Here is a 27,651-nt window from a genome sequence, read left to right as displayed (position 1 = left end):
CATGATCTCTGTCCCACTCAAAGAGTGCTGCACACTCAGAGTGCTGCTTGTCTTATAAAGTCTCTCAGTAATAATTCAATGGATTTTGGGTTTTCAATCTTTTTCCAGAATCTCACAAAATGGTTTTGGTTTGGGCCCTCATATCCATAAATATAGAATGGTACAGATGCCACGCGAGGACCTCTATTCTCCTAATTATTCCTAGCCTCTCCCCAAACCAAACCCTCTCCTTCTTATTTAGAAAGCAAAACCCTCAATGTAGACCATGGAGAGGTATCCATATGCCTGCCACATCTGCCTCCAACTTATCCAGCCCAATATACACACTATCCTTCTGATGTCGCGCATGTGTGTGTATATGTGCGTGCGCGCGCGCATGTGGTTGTCCCGATTTTATCTTCTTCCATGATTCCTACTGATTGCCACACTAATCCATCAACACACTAAGCCAACATATCTCAGATACACTCTCCTTTCCTACTTGTGCTTGTTTGCTTGTTTATCTGATGAAGGACGAGTAGGGATACATTTGAAGGCCAGAGGAATTTCTGAATTTTAATCTCAGTTCTGACACTAACCCCAATGACTTCTGAATAATATAGAATCTCAAGGTTGAAGGGGATCCTAAAAGTTCACCTATCTCTGGATTTCCCCCCAATATGTGATCATCCAGTCTAGATTTTTATATCTGAGCCAAGAATGAATGCATTCCTGAGATTCCCCATTCTCTTTGGGGGGAGTTGTACATCATTTTTCCTCACAGCAAGGTAAAATTTGTTTGCACTAGGTTTCTTCCAATACTTCTGAATCTGCCACCTTGAATCCAGACAGAAAATGTATATTCCCTCTGATTTATGATATCTCTTCAGTCACTTGGATATAGCTATCATGTCACTTTGTATCTTCTCTTATTCCTATATTAAATAACCCCAAATGTTCAGTTATTCCTTATGACACTGGAGTTACTTTAAGACTTAGATACTCTCAGCTGAATGTGTCCCAATTTATCTTTTAACATATGTCCCTAACTCTCTGACTTACTGTTACCGGACAGGGACTGGGTCCAGGTGATTTTAAGAGTACGTGTATTAATGCTAGGGACAGTGAAACAAAAGAAGGACTCTTTGGGTAGAAGAAGCAACAGGAGAGAGCCTGGGCGATGCTCCCTAGAAACATTATAGGAAAAAAGTGAGCCAAGGTGGGGCTGCTGTTAGCTCACTGGAAAGTCAGAGGAAAAAAGAGGCCTTGGAGACAGGATCAGAGGGTAAGCCCGGGAGGAGCTGCTGCAGCCCGCTGCTCCCCTGGTTGTAAGTCTCCTGGGGACTCTTAGAGTTTAGGAGGAAGCAAAAAGTTCACATCTGAGAAGGGGAATGAGTATGATCTAAAGCAAATCCACAGTGATATCCTTTGTCTTGAGGGTTTTATCTCTCTTCTGGGGGCGAAAATCTTAGGGAAGGTTTTCAGCAGAATATTCATCAGCTTTTATATTCACACCTTTTAAATATGCTGATGCATCAAAATGAGCATATAGGAGAGTTTGGGATTACTGTGTTACTGTTTTATTTTTATCTTGGGGCTGTCTGGCTCTAATCAGGTTTTTGTTATTTGTTCCCTGAACAAAAGGATGAGTGACTTCACTCATCCTTGGGTTTAGCTGAAACAAATGGTATTAATTGGGTCTCTGTTCTCTATCTCCCAGACCAATGTGATTTAAGCTCTATCTTCTCTGGTTAGGGGTGGGGGTATAAACCATTTGCTCTCAAGTGTCCTTGGTTAGGGAAGATAAGGTCTGGCGATTCACTAGCTGTCTGTAAGTTGTTCAAATTGTTTGGCCTTGTTTAATTATCTCGTTTCAGTTTCCCCATTCCACTTGCCTGGGAATTCTCCTAGCTTCTTACTATCCTGCCTCATTATGATGCTCAGTATTATTGAGCATTAAAAGGAAATTAAATACTGATACATGTGCACATGAATGAACCTTGAAAACATACGCTAAGTGAAAGAAGCCAGCCACAAAAGACCACATACTATAGAAAGTCTAGAATGAGCATATCTACACAGACACAAAGTAGATTAGTGGTTGCCTAGAATTCAGGGGGTGAGGGGGTGGGAAGATTGAGGGATAATGGCTATGAGGTACGGGTTTTCTTTTGGGGATGATGAAAATGTTCTGGAATTGATTGTCATGACGGTTGCACCACTCTGTAAATATACTAAAAGCGATTGAATTGTACCCTTTAAAGAAATAAATTATATGGTATGTGAATTTTATCTCAATATAGTTGTTTAAAAAATACGATGTCCAGAAGGAAATCAAACACTAATGTGAAGTAGATTTTTTTAACCTCTATATTTCAATTTCACTCCCTACAAAATAGATGAGTGAATAATACCTGCTCCACCTTCTTGACAGGGTTGTTGAGTCACATTTTACAACATCATAATTATGTAAATTATTAAGTCAAGTGACTCTTACTACCTCATATCTGGGCTGCTAGCATAATCCACTAGCAACTCATTTGTTTTGTTGGATAAGAGATTTTCTTTTTTAAATCCTACTCTGGAGAATGCAAGGAACATTTAGTACATATTGTATAAAGTTCAACTCTCCCCCTTAATATGTAAAGCTATCTTCCAACATTGTCCTACACTTTCTGTCATTCTTCACAGACAAACTAGGTTTGTTTCAGTTATAAAACAATTGCTTTCTCCATTATGTACTGTGAATATTAACTCTTGTAGCTGGGTTTTCCTCTCAAATAAACAAAATATACCCCGTTATGGACTGCATGTTTGCGTCTCCAACCAAAACCACATGTCCAAGCCCAAGGTGATTGCATACTATTTAAGGCTTGCTCTTTTCTGTTGTTATAATACAAAATTGCACAGAAAAAGTTGTGGTAGTTTTTGAAATTGCATATCTAGAGCCCAGCAGGTTTGGCTAATGTAGGAGAACAGGAAAGGAAATAGCCAATAAGGAGGAAGCTTACAATCTCTGCTAGCCCACAAGCCTGGTTTAAGTGACCCATTCTAACGCTACTCTGCCTGCAGCATCAGCTCAGCCTTATTTACCTTCATGGAAAACTCAAGCACAGTTTTTATAGATTTTAGAAAATGAGACGTGTAAACCAAAGAGCAATTTGCTAATTTTTAATAAATCAAGGAGAATGTTTTTCTTTACTACCAGCCCCATCTTCAACAATCATTTCCCGCGATGACTGCAAGGGGAAGGGGAAGAAAGAGCACCTTCATTTGCTGTTGGGTGAAGTAGGTCTGCAGCCCCAGGAGCTTACCTCCCCCAGATCAGTTAGAGCTGGAAGGATGGAGGACAGTGTGGATCAACTCCATCTCATTTTATGGGCACGGAAGCTAAGGCCTGCAAAAAGGCAGGACATGCTCAGTGGCTTGTGATTTACTAACATGGTCATAAATATTGGTTCCAAACTGGGCTTGGAAGCTTACACGCGGCCCCAGAGGAGGGCGGTTATGGCGTGGAGTAGATGTGTTTGTGTGGGTGTGTTTTATTCCTCTTGTCATTTTAAAACATCCTCTTCGATTCTTTGTCTCACATTTTCCTCGGCTATGAGACCATCCCTCAAAATGTTCTCTGCTTGTGAAAAGAAATGCGAGGATGGAAGAAGGGCATGGATGGATGGATGGATGGAAGGAAGGAAGGAAAAAAGGAAGGAAGAAAGTTGACTTCCTATACCCCCCTCCAGACTTTTCTGTTCCCCACAAATCCTATCTTTGCTTTTGACAAGGCTGCGTTTCTTTCCCAGCTCCCTCTATTTCCTCCAGCCCCCAAGGCCAGCGGACAGGGGTTTTACATTTCCCAAAACCTTGGGGAGGCTCCCGGAACTGGGCATGTTCGAACGCCCAGAACCGGCTCTTTAGGCTTCCAACTTTGGCTGCGCTCCCACCCGCACGGCAGGCAGGTCCGCACAGATCCCTGGGTGCGAGCAAACGCGGGGACGTGACCCTACTCCCGCCCAGGGAGCCAGGAAGGGGAGATCGCAGGGCAGTTCGGGGTCCCGGGGGGGCTGCCAAGGGGGGGCCCTCGCCGGAGGCTCGGCTCCGGGGTCCGCGGCCGCGCGGGGCGCGCGCCCGTCCGAGGGGAGCTGTCCGAGGGCACGTGCGCGGGCGCGCGCCTGGGCGTGGTCCCGCGGCGGGCGGGGCGGGGCGGGCAGAGGCGGGGCCGCGGCGGCGCGGACGCCAGCTCGGCCGGGCTTCTCCAGGCTGCTGCGCGGCCACGGGCGGGAGGGCGGCAGTCGCTGAATCGGAGCCGCGAACCCTGGGACTGGTGGGCGCTCGGGCACGCGGGAGCGGAGCCCGGCCGTGGGGGAAGAGCCGCGCGGGGCTGCTGGCTCCTTCGCCTCCCTCTTCCCGTTCCGGAGGCGGGTGGGGGTGGCGCGGGTCGGCGCCCGGGGACACAGCTCACCTGTGCTCGGAGCCAGCGCGTGGGACTCGGAGGGCGCGGTGAGCTCTCGCGCCGGGCACCATGGGCTGCACGCTGAGCGCCGAGGACAAGGCGGCGGTGGAGCGGAGTAAGATGATCGACCGCAACCTCCGCGAGGATGGCGAGAAGGCGGCGCGCGAGGTCAAGCTGCTGCTGCTCGGTGAGCGGCCGGGCGCGGGGGCGCGGGGGCGGGCGGGGGCGCCCCGGGAGCCGGGGGTCGGGCCGCTGGACGGGCCCCTCGGCGCCCAGAAACCCGAAGGGGCCGTGCCGAGCGGCGGAGGGCGCGCCCGGGAGCGCCCGGGATGGTTCCCGAGCTGGTCGGGTGCCTTTGCAGAGCCCTGGGCGGGCGCCCCTCTCCCGGTCCTCGCCCTCCCTCCGCCAGGCGGGTGAGAACTCGCCGGCGGGGGGGCGGGAGCCGCACTTCCCTCGCGTGCCTCGGTGTGGACCCCGCGGGGAGCCCAGGAGCCGGTCGGGAGTTGCCCCCTTCTTTGAAGTTAGCTCAGCTTTACAAAGATGAAAGGGAATGAATGGGTGACAAGAGCAGAAAAGCCCTGACACCCTCCACCCCGAAACCCTTCTTACGCGGTGTCGGTGTCGCGGTTGTGATTTTTCCCACGTCCAGAGCGCCACGTTTTGTGCACGGAGTGCACCATTTGTGGGGCCTCCGTGGGATTGAAATGTACCTTTCCTGTGAACTTCCTGCGGCGACTCAGAACGTGTTACAGCGGCACTGATTATGTTCACCTGATGGTATTTGCCTAAGGAAATGTGTAGGCTACGCTGGATGCTTCGTTTTTATGATGGTTGGGGGGGGGGGGGGGGGGATGGAAACCACTAAAGTTGGGTAACATTTGCTCCAATAAGATACTCGAGCGATGAAAACCCATGTGAAGGGACCCAAGGGTCTGTCTGGCTGGACAACTGGATTCTCTCTCTCTCCGCTGCCAGGGCTTCTGATGAATGAGATTCGCCAGGTACAACGCCAAGGCTTTTATTTGCTCTGAGCGTTGTTCTCCTGGTGAAACGCTGTGTGGGGGTCCTTTCCGGTTGTTTCAAGGGAGATGACATAAAAAGAGTAAGCTCGGGTTTTGACTGAGGGATACATTAGGAAAATATTCACAGCATACGATTTGTAGGTTTCTGCGTTAGGGTTCTCTTTTGTTGCCCCCCCCCCCCCCCCCAACCAATAGTTTTTAGGTAGCTTGATAGATTTCTCAGAATCATTTGTACTCCCAGAGATGGCTTTTATTTTTATGTTATAATATATAAAAAAAGAACTATTGCACAAGCCTGTGTTCAGTAAGCTTCTATTTCATTGGTTTAATGACTGCAGGAAAAATGGTGGGTTTTGTCTTTTTTTTTCTCTCTCTCTCCATTACTTGTAGTCTTAGAGGCAGCAAACTTGGCATGACTAAAAGTAATAATGACCTGAGTCATTTTGCAAGCAAACTGTGAAATAACTTTGCATTTTAAAGACCTGGGTGTCTTTCTTTACACTCGCCCCCAACATAAATCTCGGTTAATGCTGTTTACCAAAGTTTTTACGTTAATGGGAAATATTGATTTTTGCCAAGGTCAGCGTATTTTTAGTGAATTGAGCAAGAAGAGAAACACCTTGATATGGGAACATGTGGGTTCTTCTTTTATGAATTAAATGTGCTTGACTCAAAAGTGGAACAAAAGGATTTTAAAAAGTTCTTTCCCTGTATTTCTGCACTCCTGCTCCGATCATAGTGTTTCAGTATATTGTAGGGTGACTCTTCGTGGGAGCCAGCCATCCACCGTGTTTAAAGCAATTGAAAAATGAGCCCCCTGGTGTGGTTTCCATGCTTTAATTAGATGTCTGTTAGAGAAAGATGCCTAGGTTAAAGGTCCAGGGAGTTGGTTTTTGCTTGCATTCAGAAGAGATCAGTGATTCGCCACCTCCGCACTATTGGCATTTTGTGCAGGATAATGCTTTGTTTTGCAAGCTGTCTTGTGAGTTGTAGTTTGTTTAGCAGCATCTTTGGCCTCTGCCCCATTAGATGCCAGCGTTAGCTCCCTCAACCTGTGACCCTCGACAGTGTCTCCAGATGTCTCCAAATGTCCCCTCTGGGCAAAAATTAACCTCTGGCAGACATCTGCTGTTCTAGATTAACAAGTAAATATAGTTGAATGTGTAATGTGGAACCAAAAGTTGCATCTCTACAGCCAACTGTAGTGAGAATTATGAGTAAGGTGTAGCAGAGTCGCAATTTTCAGAAGAAATTATGGAATTTGTTTTCTTCATACCAGGAATGTTAGATTTCAGAATGGTTTTTGAAAATCTTTAGTAACTGGATTCCCTTAGCTGTCTTTTCTAGCTTTGATCTTTTGCTTTTCCCTACATCTCTCTGTAGAAATTCTGTCTTGTTGGCCCAGTGCTCCTCCTTCCTTCCTTATCTTACTCCCACTCTACCATTTTCCCCCAGAATTCCAGCACCCTGCTTCCTGTAAACAGAATGCTGGCTTGCTTATTTCATAAATATTAATTCTTGGAATCTTTGAAAATATTTCCCCCTCCCCCCCTAATTCGACTTGAGCAGTGAAGTGTTGACCTTTGGTTCTTGGGATGTTTAAAGCGTGTAAGCAGCTCAGTGAAATCATTCCCTATAAAGCACAGCAACTGAATCAACTAAAAATATAAAATGGTTTCTAGGGAACTTATAACCAGTGTCAATTCCATTTACATTAGGTCTTCTTCCTCTTCAATTAATTTGTTTTTTCTCATCAAATGGTTTAAATTTAAAGCAGAAAGCCTCCAATGTACATTTAAAAACAGTGTATTTAAAATAATAAAACAGTATATTAAATAAATAGTTCACTATGTTGCATTTTTTTCTTAAGACATGCCTTATGTTTTTAGACATCTGGGTTGAGAGTTTCAGGTATGAGATGCACAATAGTTGTAAAAAGATTTTGGAACTGAGTGCCTATTATAATTTTTTTTAATCGGTGGTATTTCACTATCCTTACTAGGAGCAATGACTTAGGCATTTAAAAAGAGAGGACTAGTCTAACCAATTGACCTAAAGGAAATTAAGTCAGGGTTAGGCATTTCCACTCTCCAGGTTTAGTTTTCAGATTTTAGTATGAGAATAGCACTACTAAATAGATAAATTTATTTAAAATAAGGACAGTTTTCCTTCCATCATATGTGGCTTATTGTCTCAGGGAAAATTTTTTTTTATTGTTATGTCTTTGAGGATAACTTATTATGCATCCAAGGGCAATATCACTAGGCCAAGACTGTTGTTTCAGTAAAACTGAATTGTACATATGAATACTTACTGAATATTAGTTTATAGTTTTTAAAGCTATCAAGGATTAGATTATATAAGAGTAAAGTTTACATTTGTTAATTCTTCATAGGTTATTTCACTTTAGTACTCTGAGTTTTTATTCAAAAACCCAAATAAAAATCCACACCCTTACTTCCTTTTTTGGCTTGGTTTAAATATTATAGGTGGGAGTAAAAATGAGAGGAGGGGTTAGATTTCTTCTGCTTGGTGAATATTTTTCCATTGCTACCATCAACCAGCTGTTTGAGAAGCTACATCATTAATCCTTTTTGCTCCCTTTAAACTTGCCCTATGGCTTCTTTAGTTGAGAAATTCTGGGATTGCAGAACTTTTGGATTTTTCATTGCTTTAGCTCTTTCCGTAGAATTGGCTCAGGATCTGAGATGTCAGAAGGCGTTTCCTTGAATAAATGAGCCTGGTATTTCAACATGGGTTATGTGCTTCTTGCTCATTTACCTGCCTTGTGTTAGCATTACTTTGACAGAAGCCACAGGTGGTATTAAAGTGTGTTTTAAAAGGGTTGATTTTTTTTTTTTTTTGTATCTTCTGTTTTTCATTCTCACATTTTTAATTCAAGTTCTCCTCTGCCTCTGGCAGCCTAATTAATTCCAAGTTGGCTTTCCTGCTTCTGGTCTTTGCTTCTAGCTCTTCTTCCGACCATAGTTACCATGCAAATTCCTTGTTCAGAAATCTGTGTTGCCTGCAGAATAAAAACTTTCTTTTATACCTGGCTTCCTTCGGTTCTTATACTCTTCTTCAGGGCACTCTCCCCCTCCAATCAGAAACAGTTGGCATATGGTAAAGCATATTGGCACTCCGGTTTCTAGTGTTGGTTAGCCTTATGCCCCGCCTGTTTCTCTCACTAGTGTGAGCACTTTAGGAGCAGAATCTTAGTAAGTCATCCTGTGTCCCTAACAACCCATTTGCTTTGTCATGTGCATAATTATTTCTTAATTGTTTTAAGTTGGTATCTTGTGTGGGATTAGGATTTACCTAGATTATAAACTTGATACTTTTCCATTTTCAGTGTCCATGGGAATAAATAACTACCCAGACAAACAATGTAAACAACAAAGGAATAGTAATAGTATTTGAAGAACAAAATAATGCATGTTATCTAAAAACAAATTGTTTGGTTTAAGAATTTTTATCCATATTTATAAGACCTTTAACTGCCATTACATTATTTGATAAATTAAAGAAAACAACAATGGATATTCCTTGGTGGAAGGTCTACTTTGTTGCACTTCGAGTGCTAGTCTTTAAAAACATTTTTTTGTTATGATAAATATCATTTTCTAATCTCTACTTTTTGGCCTCTTTTAAATATAATAGAGAGCATGAGTCTTGCAAAATTTATCAATGATGGGAAATATAATGCCTATGTTAGAGGTTTTAGTGGAAGATATTAGGAAATATAATGCCTGTCTTATAGGATTTAGTGGGCGATACCATTTAAACCTGAAAAAGATTGCTATACATTTTTTTAAAGAAAAATTGAATTTTCAATCACTGTCTTAATTTTTACTTTGTTATACATCTCTCTGCTTTGGAAAATTCAAGATACCACAGATTCACATGGGAGGACCTGAATGAATTTGTTCCATTTCTAGGTCACATATTTCTTGGTCACATGTTCTGGAATGCAGTTACCCAATGTGTGACTTCCCAGAGTGTGATGCTGGTGAAGCTCAGATCCCAGATGGCATTTGAGCCATATGAAATATCGTCAGTTGTACCTAATTTTGTAGCGGTTAGGCTGCTTTCTGTCATAACTTATTAAATACTAATTAAGAACCTTACCAGAAATAGGGCAAAAGTAATTTAAAAATGAATGTTCATTACCATAAACCTAGTGGCTTAAAACAATGCCACATTTATTCATTTTACATTTCAGGAGGCCAGAAGTCCAAAATAGGTTTCACAGGGTCAAAATCAGGACGTCAGCAGGGTTTCTTTCGTCTGGAGTTCCTAGAGGAGAATCCATTCTTTTGCCTTTTCCGACCTCTGTCTAGAGGCTACCAGGTTTCATTGGCTCGTGGCACCTTTCTCCATGTCAAAGCCAACAATGGCTGATGGAGTCTTCCTCATTCACTTATTAGGACCCCGAGATAACATTGGGCCCACCCAGATAATCCAGGATAATGGTCTCATCTCAGGATCATTATGTCTTATCACATCTGCAAAGTTCCCTTTGCCATTAGGGTAACAGGTTGCAGGGACTGGCACCTGGGCATCTTTGAGAGCTGTTCTTTTGCCTACCACAGTCTGCTCTTGTAGTTCCCAAAGATTCATGTCTATCCTGCATGCAAAATGCGTTTACCCTGTCTCAACATCTCCGTAAATCTCAACCCACTACAGCATCATGTCAATGTCCAGTATCTCATCCAGACTTCATGATCGCCGCACTCAGGTCTGCGTGAGATTCTGGGTATCATCACACTGGGACAAAACTCCTTTTCATCTGGGACACTGTGAAACTAGAAAACGCAGTGTCTGCTTCTAGAATGTAATGGTGGGACAGGAAGAGGACACCAGTTGTAGGCCTTCCTGTTCAAAAGAGGAGAAAGTGGAAATGAAAAAAGGAGTCATCAGTCCCACACAGTCTCCATAGTACCTCAGGTTTCAAGGCCTCGGGATAATCCTCGGTGACTCTTCTCAGCTTTCTGGGCCCTGGACTCCGCCCTGGGAGTCATTCTTTCTTTTTAAAGAAAGTTAGCACATGTTTGCAGCTGAGTCATTTTATTGGCCTGTTTCTTGCCTGAAGAATTATGGTGATCTGACAGCATTCTTGCGTTTTGTTCTCTCTTAGTTAATCTTTTTCCTTCCCATTCATTATGCTGTAACCAGCAAGAAAAAAAAAACAAAAAACAACAGGCTGCACCTTCTACAAGTTTCCTGGAAATCTCATTTTAATATCCAAGTCCATAGCTTAGAAGTTCTGCCCCACAAAACTGCAGGACATCATTCACTTAAGATTGCTGCCACTGAATACAAGGACCCTCTTTCCTCCAGTCTCTAATCACATGATCCTCTTTTCCATCCCAGTTCTCACCAGTAGCACATTTAGAGTTTATGAATCTATCCGCAGTCGGTCTGTTCATGACAACTTGGGCGTTTTCTAAGAGCAAATATGTTTTCTCTGCCATGGTCCTCACCTCCTCCTGAGCCCTCGCTGGGAGTGATGTTAACGTCTGTATATCTGCTTTTCCTATTGTGCTCCACAGCGGCCTCTGTCTAAGGCCTCATCCCAAAGCCATTTTCACATTTTTCTGTTTGTTGCAGAAGCACTGCCCTTCCAGATATCCTTACCGACGTCTCATGTGTAACTTCAGGGAATGCATAATGACTGTAATTTTAGACTCTTCAGTCCTTTGTAATGTGTGTGCCAGTCACAGTCAGAGCAGAACTACCAGTTGCTGGTGCTTCAAATGCTATTTCACTTGAGACCTAGTGTGAAAGAAGAAGACTTTCCTTTGTTTGCTTCCTCTTCAATGAAGTTTTTCCTGACCGTCCAGTCTAAATCAGTCTTCCCACCTCTCCCTTCATAATTACACCATTTTGAAATCCCCTTGTGCATTTACATTTTTATTGTCTGTGATGTCTGTGGGCTTGGCACCATCAGCGCGTGAATCTGTCCAACTTGTTTATCACCTAATGGAGTGGTACGTAGTCCTTGCATAAATGTTGACTAAGTGAATGACTAGTTCAAGGATTGAATATTAATTTTGACTAGGAGTTCTTTAAAGTGAAAAGCCTTGTGCCTTGGGTAATTTTAGTGAATCTTGACCCAGTATATCCACTAGTATCTTTTTTTATATTTTGCTTGTTAGTGGAATGAAAGCTTACAGCATTATTCCTAACACAGTTCTAAGAAATGAAATTAACTGGGAGGACCACATTCTTATTGCATGATCAGAAAAATATTGTGATTCTTGGTATATTGAGTGGTAAAGTGAAATGTGATTTTTATATTTGAATATTCGGGACATTTTGTTTTCAACAAGATTGTTGCATTGCTACTTCACATGTTATTTGATTGATTTCTTTTTTTTAATTTTAGATATTTTTAATTGATTTTAGAGAGAGGAAGGGAGAGAGAGAGAAGCATGGATGTGAGAGAGAAACATAGATTGGTTGCCTGTAACCTGGGTATGTTCCCTGATTGGGATTGAACCTGCTACCTTTTGGTATACGGGACAACATTCCAACCAACTGAGTCACACCAGCCAGGGCTCCACTGCTTTCATAAAATGCATTCCATGAGACATTAAATATATTCTCACAGTCATTTTTCTGTCACATGGGATGATGTGGTGCTCACAAGCTTACCACAGTCGATTCTTTATGTCTTGCTTATCCTTAGGTGGTAAGAGTTACCATTGGTGCCATTTGTAAAGATTGTTCTGTGTCCTTGGTGTCAAGTTATATCTTAGTTTACCAGATCCTTAAGAGAATTTATAATCTACTTAGGGACATAAAATATCTATATATAAAAGCCAAGTGACCAGAATGACAGAATGACTGAACAACCCATCCCTATGGCACGCACTGTGGCGGCCATCCGGCCCGATCAGGGCCCTGATCAGTCCCTCCACTCCAATCGAGGACAGGGCCGGCCGGCCAACCGCCCACAGCCCCTCCCCCTGGCTAGCCCTGCCCATGTTCGCCCCCACAATTGGGGACAGGGCCCATTCCCCAGGCTGGCCCCGATCCTGTTCGCCCCCCCTATCGGGGGCAGGGCCGGTTGACCTCCTGCAGTCCCTCCTGCCCCCGCCAGCCCAGCCCCGATAGGACCCCCCTCACCCCAATTGGAGGCGGGGCTGGCCGGTCAACTTCCTGCATCCCCCTCCCCTCTGCTGGCCCGGCCCCGATGGCCCCCATTGGGGTAGGTTGGCCAGACACCACCCGTGCATGAATTTGTGCACCAGGCCTCTAGTATATACATAAAAACAATTCCTCAAAATGGCAAATAGGAAAGGAATGGTATTACAACAGAAACTAGGGAGGTGAGCTTTAAAATTGAGGTCTTAGTTGTTGATCTTGTGGAATGAGGGTATAGGTAGCATGTCTCTCAGAAATTACTATGGTTATAAATCTGTCCATTTCCTTCATGTATTTCTGAGCTTATTTTTTTTTTATCCTGATTGGCCTTAGGCTCTGTATTGTATGGTCATTTACAGTTTAGGAGTTATACATGTCATCTCCGAATCTAGCTTTCTTACACTCTCTATGTATAAGGAATTTTACCCTTCCAAAATTTATTTAGCTCTGTAAGGAGACTCTCCAGATAGGGAAAGGTGGTTGACCCAGAACTCTGGCAGTAAAATGTTTTCCTTGAGACTTTGAGCAAGTTACCCCAGTTCTTTAAGCCTCAGTTTTCTTTTCTATAAATGTCAGGCAGTGTGCCTATCTCGTAGTGCTGGGGGGAAAGTAAGCCAATCCGTGTAATGTACTTAGGAACAAGAAGGACATGGCACATAAGTTCTTATAAATACCAGCTGTTTTAAATACTTTAGAGACTCTTTGGGGTCAGCCCTCCTTTTCTGCCTCCTTGCAGTTTGGTCCATTTATGGTCATTGACATTCTTTTGTTGGCTCTTCTTAGCAAAGAGTGTGTTCCATAGCAAAGGCTTCAATAAATATAAAATCAGTCTTAATTCCTACTTCCTGATCCCACCAAAACTTCCTCATGGGACTTGGATTTCTGTTAGCAGAATGCCCACTGGGAATAGACCAGGTACATATCTGTGCTATGTTAAGAATTCCATAGGAAGTGATTTTTAAGTAATTGCACATTTAAAAGTAGTTTCCTATATGTTTTATGACCAACTTTAAAACAAATGCAATAAATTTCTACAGACTTTTCTTTTTTTGAAAATAAAACAAAGCTGTTGGTGTAAATTATGAAACATTATTTGAGTTGATTGAAATGAATGTGCCATTTCTCGGGGGGTTATGATTACTTTCTACAAATTTCAAAACCTTTTTGAAATTCCCTGTACTGATGACTCAAAGAGATTTCTAATAAAACTACAGAATTACTGTGAATTTATTTTTACAAGATAAACAATATCTCTTGAAAAATGGCAGTAACCTTGATATACAAACAAGGAAAGACTGAATCTGTGATAGTATTTATGACTTTTAATGATTTCTCAAAGGAGTCCCTAAGACTTAGCCTTGAATTACCTAGAATTCCTTCTGTGTACCTTGCCTTTCTAAGGAAACAGTTCAGATTTTACTTATATAATCTACATATTTTTTCTTGGTTGGGCACATGCCTTTTATTTGACAGCCTTTCATGGTATTTAAGAGGCATGGAACCTGTAAGGAAACTGCACTTAAGATCAATCCTATCTAATAAAAGAGTAATATGCTAATTGACCGTCACTCCAACACACAAGATGGCTGCCCCCATGTGGTCAAAGATGGCTGCCCCCATGTGGACACAAGATGGCCACCACAAGATGGCCAGCAGGGGAGGGCAGTTGGGAGGGACCAGGCCTGCAAGGGAGGGCAGTTGTGGGCAATCAGGCCAGCAGGGGACAGTTGGGGGGGACCAGGCCTGCAAGGGAGGGCAGTTGGGGGCGATCAAGCCTGCAGGGGAGGGCAGTTAGGGGTGACCAGGCCGGCAGAGGAGGGAAGTTGGGGGCGACCGGGCCTGCAGGGGAGGGCAGTTGGGGGAGACCAGGCCTGCAGGGGAGGGCAGTTGGGGGGGGGACCAGGCCTGCAGGGGAGGGCAGTTTGGGGGGACCAGGCTGGCAGGGGAGGGCAGTTAGGGGCAATCGGGCTGGGAGGGGAGCAGTTAGGCATCAATCAGGCTGGCAGGGGAGTGGTTAGGGGGTGATTAGGCTGGCAGGCAGAAGCAGTTAGGGGCAATCAGGAAGGCAGGCAGGCGAGCAGTTGGGAGCCAGCAGTCCTGGATTGTGAGAGGGCTGTCCGACTGCCGGTTTAGGCCCGATCCTACCGGGATCAGGCCTAAACGGGCAGTCGGACATCCCTCGAGGGGTCCCAGATTGGAGAGGGTGCAGGCTGGGCTGAGGGACACACACACACACACCCCCGTGCACGAATTTCGTGCACCAGGCGTCTAGTATACTATAATAGGAGTTAGAAGAAAACTGCCTTCTTACTGGTATTTCTAAGGTGATCTAATTTCAATAATTACATTTATTTATATTCAATTTAAAATTGATCTAGGGAGTTTTCACAAACTGAGCACCTCAGTGTCACCAGCAGCCAGATCAGGAAATGCATGTAAGAGATTTGTTGTGTTTGTAAGAAGTCCTAATGCTGGTCAGTCAGGTTGTCAGAACTGATGAAGGGGTGCTCCCCTCACTCAAGGCCAGCACTCTGCACCTGCTCCCTCACTCATCTCTCTCACCTCCGGGACCTTTCCATCTATCCTGATTCTCTCCGCCGTCTTCACCCTTCTTTAACGACTCCTGTGTCCTGCTTCATAAACATTCTCCCCTCATGCCCAGCATTAAAACCAATAAAACCCAGTACACACTCTGTAGTTCCATTTACAGGAGGGCCTAGGACAGGCTGGAGGAATCAGAGCAGTGGTGGCCTTCCGGGTGCTCGTGGACTGAGCGAGGGCACACGGGAACCTTCTATGATGCAGCCAGTGTTATGTGTCTTGCTATGGGGGATGCTTACACAGATGTAAACGTGTGGAAAACTAGTTAACCTGTACACTTAAGATGTGTGCATTTTACCCTATGTAGGTTATCTTCCAGTTACAAATGTACAATTCATAGTAAGAAATTCACTTTCCACTGAAACCACTTACATAAGAATGCAGGTATGCCTGGATATCTGAACTCTCACTGCAACTAGTCCCGATAATGACCTGCTCTTTCTTTTAATCCCAAACTTGCTATTTAAATTAAAAAACCTGCTGTGCAATGAAACAAACAAAACAAAACCAATAAAACCCAAGCAAAACTGCTCATACCCTCCTTAAATATGTCTCTGCTTAGGATGAGAGGTGACTGAGAGGTGTGTGTGTGTGGGGGGGGGGCATAGAGCGGTGGGTGGGGGCGTCTCCCAGTACTGTCCTGGGCATCCTCATTGACTGCCATTGTGCCCTTGTCCCTGGTAGCCAGCTTGTTTCTTATCTGCTGGCACCTACCTTCTTGGTCCATTGTATCTCATTTTGGTCACAGTCAGAGTCATCTCTCTTACCATCTCGACGCTCCTTGTCTCTCATGGATGCTGCGCACCTCCCAATCTCTTTCTTTCCTGGGCAGCCCTTTGCTGCAGAACCAGTACGTGTAGCTAAGCTCTGAGCTATCTTGAGTGTTCTGCCTTTTCCTCTCAACTCAAGCATGTGGGAAATTATATGTTGCATCTATTCTGCAGTGATGCCCAGGTGCTGGGGAGAGATGGGCTCAGTGTTCCCTCTGCTTCCCCACACTTCTCTCCCAGGCTGCTTAGATGTGCTGCTGCCAAGGTGCCTTTCTCCTCCCAGGACCCCAAAGAGGCCTCTCTGCTTTTAGCAATCTCTTCATCTTCTCTGACGTACCATTCACCCCTGAAACAAAGAGGAGAAGATAGTGGTGACTCCCTGCCCCCTTATCCTCATCTGCCTTCTGCAGTTTCAAGGAGGTAACTGATTACCCTGTGGCTGCCAGGTTTATGGTCTCTACCTTGGGATACCTGGTGGAAAGTAAGCCACCTGTACTTACCCATTTCCATCTGGACAGCACTAATTCACCCTGTCTGCCTCTTCTCCCACTTTTCATGTTTATGTAAAAGATAAAAAGCACATTAATAATTTTCAAAGTATTCCTTGCATTACATTCTCTGTTGTCTACCTTCTTGCTCTGAAGTTAGGTTTTTGTCACAATTATCCTTATTGTATATTCTTGATGCTGTATGTGTGCTCATCTTACTTTCATAAAGCAGCTCTTATGCAGCTTTAATATGCATAGAAATAGGTCAGAATCTTATAAAATGTAGGTTCTCATTCAGTAGGTCTGGGGTGGGGCCTGAGGTTCCGCCTTTCTCACAAGCTCTCAGGGGATGCCTTTGCTGATGACCCACAGTCCAGACCACACTTCGAGAAGCTAAGCCCTGGAGTCCTAGCCATCTTCCTGGATCTTTTCCGTGTATCCCTCTCATGAGCTTTTTTTCTAGACTTATCCCATCTTTGCTACATCATGAAGCCTCCCCTAAGCCTATCAATCAGCTGTTTAAAACAGTGTCTTGCACAAAGTAAGCATTCATTATGTTTCATGCATTCACATTTAGGTACATATACATATATAATGCCTATTATACTTATTATATAGTTAAACTTCTAATGTTGATCTGGAGCCTTGTTTTAGAGTGCATTTTGAGAAAAACTATTTGATATTATCTTGCATGGAAACGTGTGCTTCATGGAGAGTGATCGAAAACTGTAATTAGTGATAATGAATCTTCTGTGTATTTAAGCAAGATTTTTTAAAGTGAATTTCTTCTTTTGATGACATAATTATTCAGGTTAGGTTGACTGTGACCTTATAACAATGACTTTATGAACATTTTCCTCTGATAATGTTCATGATGAAATTCCTTTGTGAGAAGTAAACAAAAATGACTTCAAATTCTGAGAAAGTTTATAGTCATTGGACTTGAAATAATTGGTCATGCTATTTCTGTATAATTTCAGTTCTCCTAATCTCTATGCACATACAACAGAATTTCCATTGCCTTTAAAGAGAATTCCCATCTTAGAAAACTGTCCTTCACAATAATATTTACTGACAAGTACCCACAAAATACGAAATATTTTGTGGTTAAATATAGCATAAATGTTCTGTGACTTCTGCTTTTATTGTAGTATTATTTGCTGCTTGGGTTTACTTTAAGGTAGTTATAACATCTGGTTCTTATGAAACATGCGTAAATTCATTCAACAAATATTTGTAGAATGCCATTTCTATGGTCTGCATTATCTAGGTATCTGGGAATGGAATAACTTTTGGGAAGCTGATGTTAATTAAAGTAGAAAAAATTTTCTTTAAGAATATAAGCATTAGATAAAAACAATATGACTATTTTGGCTTGTTTAGTTGTAAGTTTAAGTATAAAAAAATGAGTTCTGGGTTTCTCCTCTTTCCCATTTGTCTTAGTATGCCTTTGTAGTATATCATTTTAACTTTGTTTTGGATGATTGCATTTTATACATCAGGTTGAATTTTATTGCTTTTTGCTAAAAGCTATTCAAAAACTTTCAGAGCAAAAAATAAGTAATGAGCTGCACAGTAATTTATACTGTGCTCATGGTGATGTCTAGTAGTTCAGAACTAATATCCTGAAAACTTAACCAAAAAATGTGGTCCATTGTAGTTTTAGCAGTCACATCTGAAATAACTTAAGCTCTAATATAAAAGTAACTAGTATAAAAACAGTGATTCTGAAAAATATGAAACTTTTAACAGACTCTTAATAGTGACCACCTTTGGAGACTCAGTCAGCAAGACTAATGCTTTTATAATTCATAGAATTGTGTAGATTTTGAATTATATATTTATGTGTCTGGATGTTTTTGTTCATCAGTGAGCAAATGTTATTTAAATAAAAAAACATGTTAGAAAATTCAAGCATTAGAATGAGTTTGTCAGATAAGCAACTTATATCCTATCTAATAAAGAGGGGATATGCTAATTGACTGCCCTGCCCTCAAAGATGGTAGCACCCACAGCTACAAGATGGCGGCATCCAGTCCCCTCAGCCCCGCCAGGCACGGCAAGGCCAGGCCAGCCCCCAGGCAGGTCCATCCACTGCGTGTGCCTCCAGAGTCCCCCAGTCCCCTAGTCCCCCAGCCGCCCAGGGCTGGCCTGAGGTGCAGGCAAGCCTCGGATGGCGGCTGCCCAGCCGCCCAGGGCCGCCCAAGGCTCAGGTAACCAGGGCTGCCTGAGACTTGCGCTGCTGGCAGTGGCAGCAGCAGAGGTGTGATGGGGCATCGCCTTCCCATGATCGCCGGGTCGCTTCCCGCCCCTGAGGACTCCTGGACTGTGAGAGGGGGCAGGCCGGGCTGAGGGAGCCCCCCCCCCCCCTCCAGTGCATGAATTTTCATGCACCGGGCCTCTAGTTTTTTAATAAAGGTAGGAAATGCCATAAGGAACTTCTACAAAGGATCCAATGGGGGAATAAGTTGAGAGTTGAACTTTAATATTTTTAGAATTATGTAATAGTATAGAATTTATTTGTCATAATGGTGTGTCCAGATTTCTGGAAGTTAAAATTAGCTATTTAGATTTATGATAGGTTTTATCAATAAATATTATGTGGGCAAGTTCACAGCCAAGATCATCATCTTATTTGATAGAACATTTTGAGTAAAAATATAGAAGTGTAACTTACTTGTCATTTTCCCCATACAGTAGTCTGTGATTGAGGAAAGGTTAGTTTTTTTAAATGTATTTTTATTGATTTCGGAGAGGGAGAGAGAGAAGCATCAATGATGAGAGATAATCATTGATCAGCTGCCTCCTACACGCCCTGCACTGGGGATTGAGCCCACAACCTGGGCATGTGCTCTGACCGGGAATCGAACCATGACCTCCTGGTTCATAGGTCGCTGCTCAATCACTGAGGCAGGCTGTCCAGGCCAGGAAAGGTTAGTTTTTACTAATGTTATATATAATTTACATTTGTTGCATTTTCAAGGTTTAGTTTACTATAATTAAGTTTCCAAAACTTGATATGTATGTGCCCTAAGTTGAAGGCATTCAATCAGAGCATCTCTGTTATTATAGTAATCTTCTGAATACATTCCTTCTAATAATGGATTATGTAATAGAGAGCCAAGATTGTTTCAACATTTAATACAATCTACTGTTACAACTTCACAATAGAAACTTTATAAATAACACATTTTTTTGCAACTTTCTTGGGCATAAAATACAAACTATTTTTTTTTTCTTCCATTCTAGGTATCTGTTTCTCTACTTTCACATTTAATGTTTTATATATCATTCTCTTATAAAAAATAAATTGTCATCTGTGCTGTTAGATACAGTAAATAACGTTAAGTGTATGAAGAACACTTGTTTTTAGGGAGGGCTCTTTCCCTACTCCTCAAGCTTAGCTCTAGCCAAGGGCAGTGCTACAGAGACAGTTCAGAGGAAACCTGAGGCGACACTGTCCATGAAGCTGTGGGCCCAGAACCCAGCGTGGTGTCCTTGGCTCCGGGCTGCAGTGACTTCCTTCTAGCTTTCTGGTGTCCTCGCTTCATTAGATTTAAGCTCAGTTCACACCTCTCACCGCCTCAAATACTTAATTAGTTTTCGAGAGTTAGATAAATCCGATCTTCCCATCTCAAGCTATGGAGGCCTGGGCTTTTGGCAAATGAAGGGTTGGGCTACCTTTTGATCAGGTACTCCTCTCTGATTCAGGGTCATTGAACTTGCTCCTCGGAAAAGCCGGGGGAAAGGCTGTGAGACTGTTAAAAAAAAGAAAAAGAAAAAATATGTAATGCTACTTCCAAATCCTTTATATATACAGTATCAGAAAATAGTTTTATTGGCTTTTAAACAACAAAGAAACAGCTTTTAATGAAACTATTCCATCAGTGATGACATATACATATTTGTACATTGTCTCATATATTTTGTGTTGTTCAGTCTCGAGTCTGACACAAGATATTACTAATGTCTCCGTGTGACTTGAAAATCCTCAGTTATATGCAGCATTATTTTGTTATAGGAATACAATATAGGCATTGCTCTCTTTTGTTCTAGTATTTCATTATTTTCAAATGTTAATTCTCTAGTTATAAAGTACTAGTATAGGTGTACACTTGGCACATTTGAAAAAATAAATCTTTGAGTAAGTTTCTTTTCTCTGCATTTTGAATAGTTAACATGATACTGTCTATGCCTGTAACTGCACCCTTTTTGGCTTAAATGTTTACCTATCATTAAACATTTTCAGTAAATCTCGTTTAGTGGCTATATAATAATCCATTTTATAGATCTGTCGAAATTTATTTAATCACACTGATGTTGAAAATTGAGCCCTAGCCATTTTGGCTCAGTGGATAGAGTGCAGGCCTGCAGACTGGGTCCTTGGTTCTATTCCAGTCAAGGGTATTGCCCAGATTGTGGACTCGATCCCCAGTAGAGGGAGTGCAGGAGGCAGCCAATCAATGATTCTTTCTCATCATTGATGTTTATCTCTCTCCCTCTCTTTCCTCTCTGAAATCAATAAAAACATTTAAAAAAAGAAAAGAAAGAAAGAAAATTGAGATCTTCCAGTTTTATAATCTGAAATAATGCTGTGATGGTCATATTTTATGCATTTATCACTGCCTGTATTCCATTATTTTCTGAAATTACTGAGTTAAAAGGTTTGAGATGTTTTAAGGCTTATGACATGTACAGGTAGATTGCTTTCCCCAAATGTACGTTTTCCACTGGGACAGGTGGTATGAGAGTTTTTGTAATTATATGTACTAACTTATGGGTGAAAATGATGTTACATTGTTACTGTAATCTGCAATCTTGGATTTAAGGGGTAATATAAAGACTCTCTTCTAAAAATAGTTAGTCTGGTCCATTACAGAACCTGTCCTGTAACACTTTGCCTACTTGTATTATATTTTCTGCACTGTGTGTTTCTTGGTCTTACTACTTTTTGACAAAGATCACTTGCTTTACTTCAAGTTAAATAATAATATTTAGAATTGTTTAAATTGTTAGCCTTATAACTATGCTTTCAGTGATTTTAACAAATGATAGTTTTATATTGACTTAACTTTATATGCCTTCAGGATATACAACTTAAGAACTTTTTCATCAGAAGTTGACACTTTCTTAAACCAGAAACAAACAAACAAAAAAAAAATGCAAACTATAATAGACAAGATTGATTAATTCATTCATGTTAACATTGCATATGCACCACATTCTGTTATCATGGAAGTGTAAATTAAAATGAGTTATAATTTCTCACCTATCAGAATTAGACAGTTGGAATTTTGACTTGGACAACTTTAATACAATACTGGTGGGAGCATCAGTTGGTGGAACCATTGTGGATAACGTTTTGTCCGTATCTAGTAAAGATACACGTCCCTTGGACCCCATATTCCCACTCATCGGTGCCAACTCCAGAGAAAGTGTTGCTCTCATACCAAGAAAAATGTTTCCTGCAATATTGCTAAATAGAAAAATTTGGAAATACCAAAATCATTAATCATCAGTAGTTAATAAATAAGTGAACAGGAATGAATAAATAAATGAGAGTCTATATTAAAAATGAAATGCTATATACAACTCTACAAGTGATATAATTATATAGAGAAGATGAATGTATGCTTAATCTCACTAACAATGTTAAATTTTCATTCTGCAGAACTATATGCTCTGTGACATCCTACCTAATAATAGAGTAATATGCAAATTGACCGTACCTTTGCTACACCCACCAGCCACGCCCACCAGGAAACCATTGAAGGGACGCTGGGGTGCGGCCGAGCCCAAGGCCGGGAAAGCTTCGGGTGGAGGCTTTCCCGGCCTTGGGCACCAGCGGGGAGCCTGCACGGATTGCAGGAAACCACCGGGGATCGGCTCCTGCGATCCGGAGCAGGGAGGCTGGGGTGCAGCCGAGCCCAAGGCCGCCGCCTGGGGCCAAGCCCCAACCCTGAAAGAAGGCAGAAGGCGGTGGCCACAGCCAAGGCCTGGGTCCCCTGTGCCGGCAGAAAACTGGTGCAGGCAGCCAGGTGAATGAAGGTCTATTGCACGAATCTTTGTGCAGACGGGCTGCTAGTAGCCATATAAAATTACAAAATCTTCAAAACTATACCAGATGTTTATAGGTACACACATAGATAGCAAAATAGAAAGAAATGCATGGAGAGGATAAACATCAAAGTTAAAGTGCTGGTTATTTCTGAGAAGAGAGAGAGAAGTGGATGAGGGGGAGGGGTATCAGGGTGCATAATTTTTTCATTCTTAACCAGGGTGCTAGACAAGCAGATGTTTATTCTCCCACTTGCCGGATATTTTTTTATGGCTGTTACTGTAGGCTAATTCATGTCCATTCGGGATCTCCTTTTGCCGTGCTCTCACATCCGGTTATTTCCAAGCCTTGTTTACTCTCATTTCCCTTGCCTTGTCAATCATCCTCTTTCTTCAGTTTTCACATAGTCAGTCTGTTGTAATGCCCTCCTCCCTAGTCTTCCAACCTACACACTTGGTGCTCTTCATTCTAAATTAATCCTTTGAATGACAGCTTTGATCTTATCAAGAACAGCTCAGAGATCTTGGTAGTTCCCATTGTTTACAGAGTATCACACTGTTTGTTACCATGGTATGCAAGAGCCTCTGGGGTTTGGCTTTCTCCCTTCCTTCCCCTAGTTTTCATGGCTGACCCTTGTGCCTCTGAGTACTTCCGTGCTTTTCCATTTGATACCCTTGCTCATGTTGTTTCTCTCTGCAGGAATACCCTGCCCTTCTCACTTATTCCCAGTTCTGCCCATGGGAGAATTTTTATCAAAATTGAGTAATATATGGATCCTTAACAAAGTGGAAACATTTTTTTTATAGATTCCTGCTATTGATTTAAATATATTACAATATCACTTAAATGTATACAATTATGCAAACAGATATTTAGGTATAGAAATCACATTTCTTACTTCTAAGCAACCACAGAGCCCCAAAATATTACACACTATGCAGTTCTCATTAACATTACTTACTCTGTGCTGGTTATAATATGAATCAGATATAGACTGCTTCTGCATCTGGCATGCCTGTACCACCAAATGCCATAGATGTCTTAATTCTCTCCTCCCTTTTCTCTGATTGAATTATTGCAAAACCCTCATTCCTGTGGTGTTCCCACCTTCATTGGCGTAAGTGTGTCATTGAGGCGTCATCTGTGATATCATGAATCATAAGGCTCAATAATATTTCCACCAAGTAGCCTGAGTTTATATGTGGAAAAAATATTTCTGGACCTACTAGCAAATTCAGATATCATTCAATGCCCATTAAATCAGCTACTATCTGCTACAGGCTATGCCAAGTGTGTGGATCCAACATGCATCACCATGGATACTGCCCTCAAGAATTTTAGTGACAAAATAATGCAAAAGGAAATGTCTTTTATGGGAAGGACAAATGCTGGGGGTGGAATTTGAATTGACACAGGGAGGCCGTTTCCAATTCAGAGCTGTTAACTGTTCAGCCCTGTGGCCTACACATGAGCACAAGCAAGAATATTAGGTCGATCTGTTTGAGTTGATTTCTCCACTTTTTTATTTATGATGTTCTTTCTCCTTTCATTACCTCTTCCATTTCTTTTTCACGGGCCCCATTTCCATAAATTTTCTAGAACTAAGGTAGACATTATTAATCTTATGTTACAAACTAGGAAATACTAAGTAATTTGCCCAAGGATATACAACTAGTAAGTGGCCAGGCTGGATTTTTTATATCTCCTCTCCTAATTCCACGTTGTTAACCCCTGCGGTATACTGCCTGTCAGTACTTTCTTATGCTTGGATCTAAAATAAGCATCTATCCTTGTGTTATTTCATGTGAAATTAAAGGGTATTTTCCCCTATTATGGTGACAGGGCCAGATAATCAGTGGGCATTCAGTAAATATTAGTTGACTAAATTAATAATTATGTCTTACGTTGAAAGAATTAATAATTATAACTTAAAACACCAATGTTACCTGATATACATAATCAAGTATTTTAACTAGATTTTTTTAAGCAGAGACAAAATCATACATATACATTTAAATAGTGTTTTGTTTTTAAAAAATGAGTAGGAGAAACCAACTTCAGGATATATATAACCTGGGCTTAGTATTACTATATTCATTCTCATCTCAGATCTTTGATATCTAGGGCTGACGTATATCAAATGAAAAAAGAATTCATGATTTAAAGAAAAAACTGATGTAATTAAATGCCCTGAATCTTTGAAGAAAGAGTTAATTATACTTGCTAGACTATATTTACCAAAGAAAAAAATGAGGACTGTTATATTTTAGAGAGACTCTAGTCTGCATCGATGACTTTCTCATTAGCCAAGGTAATTAAAATAATAAGTTTTTAAGAATATGCCACCATGTAAAAATGTCCCTGTCACTGACAAGCTGGCCCTGCATGATGATAGCCAGCTGGCCTGACACGATAACGAGGGCAGATTAGTCAAGCCTGTCATGTCTAATGTGCTCTTCAAGAAAAATAACAGTTTTCATTTTAATGTAGAATTTATTTTTTTATGTGGGTAGAATGCACGGTTTTACAGCTATGGATTAAAGTTTTGGTTATAAAATGTGTATCTTTTTAAAAATATATATACATTTTTTATTGATTTTTTACAGAGAGGAAGGGAGAGGATAGAGAGTTAGAAACATCGATGAGAGAGAAACATCGGTCAGCTGCCTCCTGCACACTCCCTACTGGGTATGTGCCCGCAACCAAGGTACATGCCCTTGACTAGAATCGAACCTGGGACCCTTGAGTCTGCAGGCTGACGCTCTATCCACTGAGCCAAACTGGTTAGGGCTAAAATGTATATCTTAAAAATTGGTAAGCTGTAGTTAATGTTTGTATTTTTCAATAATGTCATACATATATTTGAACACTGATGTCTAGTTATTGAATTGGGATTGAAACCACTTCCATTTCTATAGGATAAGTACAAATATTTTGAGGGTTATTTTGCCCTGAGACTGTACGAGAAAAACAGCCAGATGGTTTATAAATAAGTCAGAGGTGCCTGGGTGCCTGCAATAGGGTGCTTGCTCCATCTAAGATGCTGAAATACTGAAACTATCCAAAGAAATGTTTCTGGTCAGGTATTTGGAGGGTTCATATTGGTAAATGCTCTTAACATTCTGAAATAGGTATTTTACTCAGGAGCCATCTAAAAATGATACATCCTTTGTGCCATGACCAAGAAGGAGAGGAAAAATAAATTAGTGAACTGAAAGTAATACATTTCTTTCTTGCATTTAGAAGATTGTATAGCTTTCTTAATCTTTCGTGACTTCTATTTTGTTTTATTTCCTTTAGTATAATTTCTAGAAATGTTTCAGGTAGTCAACTTATGCAAGTCTCTATAGAAATCAGGTTTCTATTCTCACTAAACGGATTTTTTTTTTAAAGTAGAGGGACACACCTTTATTTTGTTATCTTTATAGTTATAATGTCTTGTGTTTGGGTTCTGGGTTGCGAATGTTTTGTTAAGGGTGTATTTTTAAGCCTCTGTGCCAATATGGTGACTTCTGTATTTGGTACAGTTATGATAAGCTAGGATTGAACTCGGTGCACAGGGACTTTGAAATAAAGGCCGAATCTTCCCCAAACCTTTGGGAGTTTGCCCTAGAAAGAATGGCAGGGATAGGATGACAGAACTCGATGCTGTGAACTCTTGTGTATACATTAATTCCAGACTGGAATTATGTTTGGCTTTTGTTTTTTATTTGGATAATTAGATAGACAAGCTTTTACCATAATTTATATCCTTTACTGGAGTAACTTTATTTATGTTCATGGTTGACATATCACACAGCTCAATTATTAGATCACTTTTAGGTTTGCTTTCTTTATTTATAGTTCAAGCAAATGATGGTCCTATTTACATTAAGAGAAAACTATAAATATCTCTTGAAAATGGTATTTTCTCCCAGTTGCAAGGACTGAGAAAGATTTCGATGATTGTAACTAGAGCTTTGGGCCTCAGGAATAGCTTTCTGGGCTGTGCCCCATAATTACATGTGGGCTCTAATTATGACAGACTTGCATTTGCAGTTTACTAGGTTACAGACACAATTTTTTAAATAGAGTTTCACCTTTAATGAGAACTATCACTGCAGCAAAAATTCATTTTACATGTTATGGAAAAATGAAATAATACATTGGTTATTCTTCCATTGTTGCCTTACATTCATTTTTAAGAGGATTGTCTATAAAGGTTGTATTTCAACTAAAGTGCAGAGAATTTTCAAAATTATTGACTCTCTAAGTAAGGTTATGCAACTCTTAAAATTATTGAGCTTTTCTTGGTAAAAGGAAAAGTTTAATGCTTTTAATAGTCTCCTTACATGAATAAGGACAAACCATTTAGAGTTGACATTAATCAAACACATGAATTATTTTGTTTAGTTTTTTTGGATATTTTAATCATGATTTTTTTTAAAAAAGGAAACAAAATTTTATTTGATAGTATTATCCATCTCAGAGCATTTCTAATTCTGTATTTCTACCAAACAATACATGTATGAAACATAGAAATGATTTTTTGGGATATGTGCCTGGTCTGTAAGGCTTTAGTGATTTCAGAATTTGGTTCTAGAGGTGTTGCTTTTATTCTTAAATCAAACAATTTCATCGTGCTTAAACAAAAACTCCTATGTGCTTACCTTCTTTAAATATGTTTTATGTAGTCTAGTTTTAAAGACTTTGCTCTCTTAGTCATTAAGGTGTCAAAGTCAGTGAGTAGGCTGAAGTCTTTATTATTAAAGATCAGTGATTATAATTGAGGTTTTGAAATTTTAAGTAGCGATGGCATTCCGTAGGAATGGTAACAGAGTTATGCAGGTAGATGTTTAAGAAAAAAATTCAGTGTGTCACTGATCAGGCTATTAGAAAGCTAATGTACATCCGAGCAGGCAAGTATGCCTGTCTTCCTGGTGACATTGAAAAGAAAGCTGTTGGAGCAGGCATTAGTGGCGGAGGATGCCATGTTCATTTGCATAATTCTCCCAAACACTTTTCCCCTGTCTTAAATAAATGTATTGTAGTCAGTAAGCATTTACTGTGTGCTTATCCTGGAAGAAGTGAAAGAAAAGGAAAGAGAAGGTCCTTGTACCCCAGATGTAGTGGTGACAGATGTAAGATGTCCTTC

At 41.3% G+C, this 27,651-nt stretch overlaps 1 protein-coding gene across 1 annotated transcript in view; it reads left to right on the top strand.

Annotated features, from left to right (window-relative positions):
* Positions 1-4,208: 4,208 nt before the first annotated feature.
* Positions 4,209-27,651, top strand: part of GNAI1 (G protein subunit alpha i1) — an 80,278-nt gene continuing 56,835 nt past the window's right edge. The window contains exon 1 of the mRNA XM_079785393.1: positions 4,209-4,616. Within this exon, the coding sequence (XP_079641519.1) occupies positions 4,499-4,616 (118 nt within the window). The 5' untranslated portion in view covers positions 4,209-4,498. The remainder of the gene's footprint in view (positions 4,617-27,651) is intronic.

The sequence above is a fragment of the Cnephaeus nilssonii genome, assembly GCF_951640355.1.
Source record: "Cnephaeus nilssonii genome assembly, chromosome: 12".
In the NCBI taxonomy this organism is placed as follows: Eukaryota; Metazoa; Chordata; class Mammalia; order Chiroptera; family Vespertilionidae; genus Cnephaeus; species Cnephaeus nilssonii.
This window is presented reverse-complemented; position numbering and strand designations above follow the sequence as displayed.